The 12,215-nt window shown below is 39.5% G+C and overlaps 1 protein-coding gene across 1 annotated transcript; it reads left to right on the forward strand.

Annotated features, from left to right (window-relative positions):
• Window positions 1-4,842: 4,842 nt before the first annotated feature.
• Window positions 4,843-5,859, forward strand: LOC129558156 (olfactory receptor 7A17-like). The gene has a single exon (XM_055429022.2). The coding sequence runs from the start codon at window positions 4,870-4,872 to the stop codon at window positions 5,857-5,859; it is 990 nt and encodes a 329-aa protein (XP_055284997.2). The 5' UTR covers window positions 4,843-4,869.
• Window positions 5,860-12,215: the final 6,356 nt, after the last annotated feature.

Consider the following 12,215-nt stretch of genomic DNA (forward strand, 5'->3'; position numbering starts at 1 on the left):
TAAATTTCATTCATTATTACATATAATAGATATATAATATATACTATACAATATACACTACATATTATAAAATACATATTATATAGTATATATACCATACGCAATATATACTGAATAATATACTGAATTATAAATATAAATAGTATTATTTATATTTGTGTGTGTGTGTGTGGGGTGTGTGTGTGTACACGCTCAGTTGTTTCTGACTCTTTGCAATCCCATGGACTACAACCCACTGGATTCCTATGTCCATGGAATTTTCCAAGTAAGAATACTGGAGTGGGTTGCCATTTCCTTCTCCAGATGATCTTCCAACCCAGGGATTGAACCCAAATCTCCTGCATTGTAGATGGATTCTTTACCACTGAGCCACAAGGAAAGCAGAGGCCCTATGAGTCCCACCCATATCACCTTGATCCTTTACATTTCTGAGGTTTTCTGCACAACTACCAACAGTTACCTCCTAAATCTCTTTACCTGGGGGCTTTACCTGACCAACAAAATCTCTCTGCCTACCTGCATGGTTATCTGACAGTGACAGTGGTATAATAATTGCACCCTCAGGAGAGGGATTCTACATTTTCATTTATTTTCTTGGGCTCCAAAATCACTGTGGATGGTGACTGCAACCATGAAATTAAAAGATACTTCCTCCTTGGAAGAAAAGCTATGACAAACCTAGACAGTGTATTAAAAAGCAGAGACATCACTTTGCTGACAAAGAAGGCTGAGCACTGGAGAATTGATGCTTTAGAACTGTGGTGCTGAAGAAGACTCTTGAGAGTCCTTTGGACTGCAAGATCAAACCAGTCAATCTTAAAGGAAATCAACCCTGAATATTCATTGGAAGGACTGATGCTGAAGCTGAAGCTCCAACATTTTGCCACCTTATGCAAAGAGCCATAGAAAAGACCCTTATTAGAAAAGACCCTTATTAGAAAAGACCCTTATTCTGGGAGAGCCTGAATGCAGGAGAAGGGGATGCCAGAGAATGAGATGGTTGGATGGCATCACTGACTCAATGGGCAGGAGTTTGAGCAAACTCTGGGAGACAGTGAAGGACAGGGAGGCCTGGAGAGCTGCAGTCCATGGGGTCACAAAGAGTCAGACATAAGTTAGCAACTGAACAACAACAACAATATGAACTAGAATCTCCTGACATCTAACCTGGTCTCCTGGGAACAGAGTATCATAAAAATAATTTCCTGTCTAACTAGACCAGTGCCCACAGGGAAGTGCTGTACTCAGAGGTGGGAGTAACAACAGAAACAGTGTCTAATGAGCAGACATGGGGAGCAGTAAGTATCTCCTCTGATGCAGTCCCTCAGCCTATACAACCTAGAGCTGCACAGGACATGGTTGTTGGTTTTGAAGTCCTACATCTGAATAAGGACCAATGCTTCCCTCTTTCCTTCTGACCTGCCTGGGAACAGATCTCCAGTCTTCATCATTCACCATCCAGGGAGGAATTTGAATATCCACACAGGGACTTTCTTCTCATAGTCCACATCTAGGTGAGTGTGAGAATTCTATAGGTACTTCAGAAAGGTTCAGAGAGAATTGAAGCAGAAAACTTTTACCTGAGGTCACCTGAGTGCCTAATCATCTTATACCAGAGCAGAGATATTAGTCATGCTGTTTTGCTAGGTTGACTAATTATAATTTGCTTATTTAATATGTTCAAAGGAGAAGTGTCTGATAGACTCAGCAACACAAGAGTCTTTGCTGATAATTAAGTGATGGGAATGGAAGTCCAATTGAAGGAGGAATTGGGAGCTCAAACTGGTTCCAGTAAAGTAGAGCAGATTAGAAGTTTACAGTTAAGGAGAAAAAGAAACCTAGGTTTGGAGGCATGAGCGGTGAAACATACACCTTTTTTCAGCATTCTAAGATGGGATATATTTGGCATCTTCCATTTTTTTCCACATCTATTGAATTAGGTACTGCCTTGGAACAGAGTTCTTGAGACATGCATTTCACAGCATCTTCTCTCATATTGAGTGTTCACGTGAAAAAGCTGTATTTGGTATGCAAGATGGTATAGTAATGAGCTTTAGTTTGCAACTCTTCATTACCAAGTGGTGGGAAGGCAATAGAGATATTTGTGAAGTAGAAGAAAGTAATCAGCCAAACTCATCACAAGTTATAATCATTCATGTAGTGACATGAACCAAGTATGTTAAGTTTTGTATATACATTGAGTAAATTTGTCTACCAACTTAGAAGAATGGATACCTCTTCCCCCACTTTTTGGGTAAAGATATTAACAGTTAGAATGGGTCTGTAGTCTCACTAAGTACAAACAGCTGATATGTGGTTGTTCTGAGATTCAAACAGGGGTTTTCTGACTAAAAAATTTTTCATTTAAAATCATTTAGAACCTCTATACCACTTACGTTTAAAATCCTCATCTATTGTTGAACATTGTATATTTTCTGTTGTAAATTGTGGGCTAATTCCCTTTGTTCCTTTTTCTAGTAGAGTTCAGTTAGTAAAACGCTTTATTCAGCTCAGTTCAGTTCAGTTCAGTCGCTCAGTCGTGTCCAACTCTCTGCGACCCCATGAATCACAGCACACCAGGCCTCCCTGTCCATCACCAACTCCCGGAGTTCACTCAAACTCACGTCCATCGAGTCGGTGATGCCATCCAGCCATCTCATTCTCTGTCGTCCCCGTCTCCTCCCACCCCCAATCCCTCCCAGCATCAGACTCTTTTCCAGTGAGTCAACTCGTCGCATGAGGTGACCAAAGTATTGGAGTTTCAGCTTTATCATCAGTCCTTCCAATGAACACGCAGGATTGATCTCCTTTAGAATGAACTGGTTGGATCTCCTTGCAGTCCAAGGAACTCTCAAGAGTCTTCTCCAGCACAAAGATAATGATTCATGTTTCCTTTGATAAATGACTTTAGGGTACCTTATTAAGTATTCTGGGCATCAAGGGAGTATAACTGGGTTCGGGATGCTGCTGGAAGCAAGGAATCTCTCTTTTTCACTGTCTCTCAGAGACTGCCTGAACTTATTAGATCTTGTTTTGTAGATAAAGGAGTTCAGCATGGGGGTTACCATAGTGTAGATCACTGAGGCCATCAGACTTATCCAAGAAGATGAAATGCCTGCAGAACTGAGATACACATACCCCAAGGACAGTGCCCTAGAGCAAGGCAACCACCAAGACGTGGGATCTATAGGCAGGTTTTATTTTCCTCCACATGTTCTGTTCTTTCTTCTCTCTCAGTTTTTTTTTTTTTTAAACTTCTTGTCCAGGGATCAAACCTGGGTCTCTCACACTATAGATAGATTCTTTATCATCTGAGCTACCAGGGCAGCCCAGAATAAATTTTCCTTTAAGAGAAGGCAAGAAAAAAAAAAAAAAGAGCTCATATTAAATGGAATGCCATGTCCTCAAGAGGCTTGCCAACTTGAATTTGGGTACTATTTCTACATTCCTTATGGTAAAGATAGCTTGCTATTAATAGCTAGCACAAAGTCCTAATTATTGCGACTAGAAGTAGGAAAAACCAAGAAGTAGCAAACCCAGCAGACCATAATGTGCTGTATTTGTGTGTGTGTCTGTGTCTGTGTGTCTGCAATGAGCAATTCTCTGGGCAGTGATACTTTAGTTTATGTACTCCAAAATGGAACCCCTTAAAAGACAAGTCCTGCAATGTTAACAGCAGCAGGGCATAAGGAGTGGATCCACTTCTACTTAGAGGAATGAATCAAAACAAACAAACAAACAAAATGTGAGAGGAATAACATGTGAATTAAGGTCTCAGCTGTAGCAGGAATGTCACCTTTTTCCTCAGCAGCCTCTGACACCATCTCTCATAACTCTCCCAATTGCTTATTCCCCTAGACACTTTGGCTTCCTTTTAAGTCTAGAATTTGAAACAAGTGACACACTTAGGACCTTTGCACTGACTCTTTCTCCAACAGGGCACAATCTTTCACCAGGTAATTTTGTGTCTCTGCTTTGTCTTTCTTCAGGCTTCTGTTCAAATTTCTCCTAGTTTGCAGATCTTCTTCAACTTGTATTAAAATGTAACACCTCCATTCACTCTATTTATACTTATTTTTTCCCCTAAAACCTGTTACCAGGTATATGCTTTTTGTTTGCTAATGTATATTCTTTCTTTGTTATTTATCAATGGGAGTCTCATTGTCAGCATCCTATAATTTTAGCCCAGAATACAGTCAATTATTGTTGTTTTATAGTTAATTTATGTCTGACTCTTTTGCAATCTCATGGACTATAGCCCACCAGGCTCCCCTATCCATGCGATTTCCCAGACAAGAATACTGGCGTGGGTTGCCATTCCTTCTCCAGGGGGATCTTTCTGACCCAGGTATTGAACTCTCATCTACTGCATTGGCAGGTGGATTCTTTAGCACTGAGCCACCTGAGAAGGCCAAAACACAGTATTCAACATAAATTCCTCAAATGTGTGAAAGAATTTTGCATTTAAACTGTGTAAAAAGATTACCTGTTGGTGGAAAACTTGACTATGGGAATTTCTATTCACTGATGTCACAGCTTCCCTGGTGGCTCAGACCATAAAGAGTCTGCCTGCAATGCAGGAGACCTGGGTTCAATCCCTGAGTCAGGAAGATCCCCTGGAGAAGGGAATGGCAATCCACTCCAGTATTCTTGCCTGGAGAATCCCATGGACAGAGGAGACTGGTGGGCTGCAGTTCATGGGGTGGCAAAGAGTCAGACATGACTGAGCTGAGATGAACTGATAACACTTATGATGTCACAGAAGGCCATTTGAAATGACAATATAATTTACAGCATTACATTATGTTAAAGTCTATATGTGTAAAAATTAGTCATTTTTCTTTCTGTTCTAGTAGTGATCATTACCACATGGTACCAGGCAACAATTCACAAATTTCAGAATTTCTTCTTCTGGGATTTTCAAAGGAACCAGAATTGCAGCCCCTCATATTTTGTCTTTTCCTATCCATGTACCTGGTCACTGTGTTTGGAAACCTGCTCATCATCCTGGCCATCATCTCAGATCGCCACCTCCACACCCCCATGTACTTCTTCCTTTCTAACCTGTCCTTTGTAGACATCTGTTTCATCTCCACCACTATCCCAAAGATGCTGCTGAATATAATAACTCAAGCCAAAGTCATTACTTATGAAGACTGCCTCACCCAGATGTATTTTTTCCTACTGTTTGTACAGTTGGACAACTTCCTTCTGACTGTGATGTCCTATGACCGCTTCGTGGCCATCTGCCACCCCCTTCACTACACAGTCATCATGAACCCTGCTCTCTGTGGACTGCTGGTGCTGATATCATGGCTAATAGGTGCCTTGAATTCCTTGTTACAAACCTTACTGGCATTAAAACTGTCTTTCTGTACCGTCTTGGAAATCCCCCACTTTTTCTGTGAATTCAAAGAGGTGATCCAACTTGCCTGTTCTAATACCTTTCTCAATAATGTGATGATGTATTTTGCAGTTGGGCTGTTTGGTGGTGGTCCATTCACTGGGATATGTTACTCTTACTCTAAGATAGTTTTCTCCATACATGGAATCTCATCAGCTCAGGGGAAGTATAAAGCATTTTCCACCTGTGCATCTCACATCTCAGTTGTCTCCTTATTTTATTGTACAGGCTTAGGAGTGTACCTTAGCTCTGATGCTACCCATGGCTCACACTCAAGTGCAACAGCCTCTGTGATGTACACAGTGGTCACACCCATGCTGAACCCGTTCATCTACAGTCTGAGAAATAAAGACATAAAGAGATTTCTAAGAAGATTCTTTGGGATGGCAGCTATAAAAGGGCCAATTGTCCTGGGGCTGAAGAAGTGTCAGTTATTACAGCACTCAAAGCATTAGAAGCAGAAATTGCGATTCTTGATAAGATTGCAGAAAGGGATCTTATTCCTTATATTTATTTCCTGGTCTTTCTATTTTTTGATTTCAACTTCTCCATATAATTTAAGTAAGTCACTTGATTAAGGTTTCTGTTCTGTCTGGTATATGGGTATCTTTCCTTACTTCTCTAAGTTTCTTAATTTTTTTCTGAAATTGTATGAGAAATATTTGAAAATTTTCATTTATTTCATGGGAAATTTTTTGTTCCTCATTTTTCCCCTGTAAATGAGAACTATCTTCCCAAGTATTTTTTTTTTAAATTTTCCATAAAGAATTGTCTTGAGTTGTATCATGCACATAGAAAGACCACACTTAGCAGCTAGACTAACCTATATAATTCCATTTCAGAGTGAAATCCAAAACCAGTTTGTTATTTTGAGTCTCTCATTTTTTGTCTACATCACAACCTTATTTCCATGATATCTTGATAATATCAACTTTATTCATACTAATGAGTTTTGTAACTGCTCTTCTGCGGTTATATGCTGCTTGTTCAACCTGTGTCCCTAATATCTACCATAGTCATCTATTAAAAATCATCATCAAATGTGTATCTCCCAGTAAAATTTATATTGAAATGCAAATGTGAATAAATAGACTGACATAATATGGTCTTTGTGCTCCAAAATTGCTTCTAATGGTGACTGCAGAATGAAATTAAAAGACTCTTGCTCCTTGGAAAAAAAGCTATGAAAAATCTAGTCAGCATATTACAAAACAGAGACATTACTTTGATGACAAAGGTCCATATAATCAAAGCTAGTAGCCATGTATGGATGTGAGAGTTGAACCATAAAGAAAGCCAAGCACTGGAGAACTGATGCTTTCAAACTGTGGTGTTGGATAGGACTCTTGAGAGTCCCTTAATAGCAAGGAGATCAAACCGGTCAATCCTAAAGGAAACCAACCCTGAATATTCACTGGAAGGACTGATGCTGAAGCTGAAGCTCTAATACTTTGGTTACTTGATGTCAAGAGCAGAGTCATTGGAAAAGATCCTGATTCTTTCATTGGAAAGATTGAAGGCAGGAGAAGGGGATAACAGGATGAGATAGTTGGATGGCATCACCAACTCAATGGACATGAACTTGAGCAAACTCCGGTATGTGGAGAAGGACAGGGAAGCCTGGCCTGCAGCAGTCCATGGGGTCACAGAGTCAGACATAACATCAACTGAACAACAGAAACAATGTGATCCTATTGTCAGATAATCTTAAATATGTCATAGCAAATTTTCAACCTTACACGTAAAAAATTTCTATCTATACATCTACTCATTGACAAATGGAAAATTGCTGTCCAAGAGAGAGGGAGCCTATACACTGGAGTCAGTGATTGGTTGGTGTGTTTTATAGTTATTTTCCTGGATCACTCAATTTTGACTTTAAAATTTCCTGTCCTGATTGCAGTTATGACTCCTCTGTTGCTCTGAACAAAGGATCTTCACTTTTCTAAATTTCATCATAACCACTAAAGAATCAGAAGCAGTGAATGAATAATATCAAGCTGAACCATTTCATATGTCCTTCTTCCTTAGGAATCTTCAGTCTTCATGATCAAAGGCTCACTAGCAAGCTTAAATTTCTACCCAGTCATGTGATTCCAGATCACCATTTACTTTGGCACAACGTGCATATCCTTCCAATCATTCCAAGTTTCTTAGAATACAACTTAAAGTTCCTCATTAAGGAGAAACCAGTGAGCCAACTGATAATATAGTTATCTGAAACAAGTTTAAATAATAGTAATTAATATTGTCCCCAAATCAAAATGTATGCCAAAAATAAAAAGCAGTAGATGGTTATGCGTTCTCTCATTACTGTTTGCTTTGTTGTTTCAGTTAGCTATTTCTGAATAACAAGCTATCCTAAATCATATAGCTTATTGCAATGCCTTTTTTATCAAGTGAAATTATACATCTGGAGGTGCTCTGATCACTATTCAGATGCTCATAAGTCCATATAGCTGAGTACAACATTGTGTGCATTGTGTATGATCCTATCATCCCAATGTGTTCACTCCATACCTGTGTGCTCACCTCACATCAATAAATTCAAAAATAGACTTTCAACAATCCCTAAGGGATGAACCACGCTATTTATATCTATATTAGATACTGGTGTGTCCCACATGTATCATCTTGATTCTTTCCATATATGAGATTTCTCAGCCCAACTGCAAAGTGCCAGCTTCTGGAGTTCTTTGCCCCAGAGCTTGATTTGACAATCAACGTTGCCTGGTCTGCCAACTTGCATGACTCTCTAGTAGTTGCAGTGAAATAATACCCCCTGCAATGTACTTCTTCTCATACAGCAAGTCCGTACCTGACCTCTAGAAATTGATTAATATTTCATGAAAACACGTAAAATATTACATTTTTTGCTGCTTCTATATTAGTCTTTTCCAGGCAAGTTGTTTCTCACATCCACATTCATGACTCTCATTGAGGGTGTCTGTCTTTATGTTTCAAGTTAGTTAGTTTCTCTGGCATCATGCCTTCCTTGAGGTGGAACAGCTCAATGCCATGTGTAACATTTTGTTCTGTGATTTCTCCCACAAAGAAAGTGAGAGCATATGAGTGAGGGTCCAGCTTCTCCAGCTCTGCAGAAGACCCAGTTATTACATGCCCATCCAGAAAACTGACATAAACTTCATGACAAGGGGGTGGGGAGAGATTGGAAGAACAGCAGCCAGGACTCTTGAAGGTCATCATTGATAAGCAGATTCTAACAAGTGTATCATGAAATTTATCAGGAAATGTTCTAAAACTGTTGACGATTTTAGGTATCTAAGAATGTGCTAAAATATTGAATTATACATTTAAAATTGGTGAATTGTATGGCATGTGAATCTTATCTCAATAAAGCTATTTTTTAAAAGTTCAAAAATCTTTAAAGAAGGAAAAAGGAAACTACAGTCCAATATATCAGATGAATATACATGAAAAATTTCTAAACAAGATAGTGGTAAACCAAGTTCTATGGAGGATTAAATGGATCATAACCCAGGATCACATGGGGTTAATCTCAGGGACACAAGTATGGTTCAACAAAAGCAAATCAATCAATGTAATATACCATATGAATGAAATTAAAGGTAAACATCATATGTTAATGACCATAGATGCAGAAAAATCATTTGACAAAATTCAACATTCTTTACTGATAAAATTCTACCAAAGTGAATATAGAAGGAATGAACCTCAACAGTAAAATGACCATATATGAAAAGCCCATAGATGACATTATGCTGCTGCTGCTGCTATTAAGTTGCTTCAGTAGTGTCCAACTCTGTGTGACCCCATAGATGGCAGCCCACCAGGCTCCTCCATCCCTGGGATTCTCCAGGCAAGAGTACTGCTGGAGTGGGTTGCCATTTCCTTCTCCAATGCATGCATGTATGCTAAGTTGCTTCAGTCGTCTGTGACTCTGTGTGACCCCATGGACAGCAGCTCACCAGGCTCCTCTGTCCACGGAGTTCTCTAGGCAAGAGTACTAGAGTGGGCTGCCATTTCCTTTTCCTAAATGACATTATACTGACTGGTAAAAAATTGAAAACATCTTTAAGATCAGAAAAAAGACAAGAGGGTCCACTCTTACCACTTCTATTCAACATAGTCCTGAAAGTTCTAATTAGAGTAACTAGGAAAGTTTGGCTTGAAGCTCAACATTCAGAAAACAAAGATCATGGCATCTGGTCCCATCACTTCATGGGAAATAGATGGGGAAACAGTGGAAACAGTGTCAGACTTTATTTTTTTGGGCTCCAAAATCACTGCAGATGCTGATTGCAGCCATGAAATTAAAAGATGCTTGCTCCTTGGAAGGAAAGTTATAACCAATCTAGATAGCATATTAAAAAGCAGAGACATTACTTTGCCAACAAAGGTCCTTCTAGTCAAGGCTGTGGTTTTTCCCGTGGTCATGTATGGATGTGAGAGTTGGACTGTGAAGAAAGCTGATCGCCAAAGAATTGATGCTTTTGAACTGTGGTGCTGGAGAAGACTCTTGCGAGTCCCTTGGACTGCAAGGAGATCCAACCAGTCCATTCTAAAGGAGATCAGTCCTGGGTGTTCATTGGAAGGACTGATGCTAAAGCTGAAACTCCAATACTTTGGCCACCTCATGCGACGAGCTGACTCGCTGGAAAAGAGTCTGATGCCAGGAAGGATTGGGGGTGGGAGGAGATGGGGACGACAGAGAATGAGTTGCCTGGATGGCATCACCGACTCGATGGACATGAGTTTGAGTGTACTCTGGGAGTTGTTGATGGACAGGGAGGCCTGGCGTGCTGTGATTCATGGGGTCGCAAAGAGTCGGACACGACTAAGCGACTGAACTGAACTGACTGAACTGAGGAAAGAAAATACGGAGAAGGCAAAGGCAAGCCACTCCAGTACTATCGCCTAGAAAATCCCATGGATGGAGGAGCTTGGTAGGCTGCAGTCTGTGGGGTCGCTAAGGGTCGGACATGACTGAGCGACTTCACTTTCACTTTTCACTTTCACACATTGGAGAAGGAAATGGCAACCCACTCCAGTGTCCTTGCCTGGAGAATCCCAGGGACGGGGGAGGCTGATGGGCTTCCGTCTATGGGGTCACACAGAGTCGGACATGACTGAAGTGGCTTAGCAGCAGCAGGAAAGAAAATAAAGGCAACCTAATTGGAAAGAAAGACATCAATTTGTCTGTTTGAAGATGATAAGTCTCTATATGTATATATCTGTCTATCTATATATATGAAAACCTAAAGACTCCTTCCAAAAACATTGGAACATATAAATAAATTCAGTAAATTTGCAGGATAGAAAATCAATATGTAAAAATGAATTATGTCTACATACACTAACAATGAACAATCAAGAAAAGAAAAATCTCAATTACAATGCATCCAAAAGGGTGTAAAAATACTCAGAAATCAATTTAACCAAGAGGTCAAATTCCTATACACTAAACCATTGTAAGACTTTCATGAAAGAAGTGGAAGTAAGACCAAATAAATGGAGCGATATCATATGCTCTTGGATCAGACTAATTAATATGTATAAATGGTAGACAACCAATTAAATAATTACTTTTCCTATCTTAGTGTCTCATGGACATCACACTCTAAAGCACATTTACATTTATGCAATGAGAAAATTTCTATTAGTTAAAAAGTTTGAATATCCTCAAACTGAATTTAAATTTCCTCTTCTACTTAAGATGAGCTTACAACACAGTATATCTTTCCCCAGGGGAAGCTAAATGAATAAATTCAGAAATGTAATCTCAGTTTTTTGAACAAAATTTTATTGGCTAAATGTATATGGTGTTGGTGGTGGTTTAGTCGATAAGTCCTGTCTGACTCTTCGTGACCCTATGGACTGTAGGCTTCTCTGTTGATTGGATTCTCCAGACAAGAATACTGGAATGGGTTGCCATTTCCTTCTGATCCACCTGATCTTCCTGGACCAGGGACTGAACTGGTGTCTTCTACATTGTAGGTAGATTACCGACTGAACCACCAGGGAAGTTGAATAAATATCTATAGCCAATTCCTAATGCAAGTGTAAAATTACCACACTAATGATTTAAATAAACACATTTATGCTCCTACAATTCTGGAGGTCAAAAGACTGAAATGAGTCTCACTGGGCAAACTCAAAATGATTGTGGTACTGGATTTCTTCTGGAAGCTATAAGGAAGAACATACCTACTTTCCTTTTCTGAGTAAATATTATAGAGGGAAAAAATTCCAAATATATACCTTACGATTAACAAATATTTCAATGTGAGGGACTAAATGACAATTCTTAACTTGTGATATAATTATGAAATTCCAAATGATTTTGGACAACGTGGCATGAAAATGAGGTGTGTAGAGCTCAAGGTTTATACCAAAGGAATAAAGTTCTCCTCCTTGTCCTTGTTAAAGAGAAGAGGAATTTTCTCTAGGCACCAGGGGCTGGGTCTCTACTACAAAATACTTTACAGACTCAAGGAATTTAATCTATGCAAGTGTGTAATGTAGTCTTAAATTTGGAGAAAATTTTAAGTCAGGTTTGGGATGAGGTGCAGGAAGTTAGACTGAATAATTCAGAACGTACATGAGGAAGGTCTATGATAATAAGCTGTGCATTCTCCTGACTCTAACCTGGTCTCTTGGAAACCCAGAATCTCCAGGATATTCCCTTCCATGTTCAGACTAGTGAACCACTGGGAAATCATGTGCTTGGGAGTAACAAGACAGAAATGTGCTGATGAGCAGACAAGGGGAGCTATAAATATCTCCTCTGCTGCATCCCTCAGCCTTCACAACCTTGGACTGCATGGGC

This window comes from Moschus berezovskii, chromosome 8, assembly GCF_049115385.1.
Source record: "Moschus berezovskii isolate FMDL1 chromosome 8, NW_MosBer_1.0, whole genome shotgun sequence".
Lineage (NCBI taxonomy): Eukaryota > Metazoa > Chordata > Mammalia > Artiodactyla > Moschidae > Moschus > Moschus berezovskii.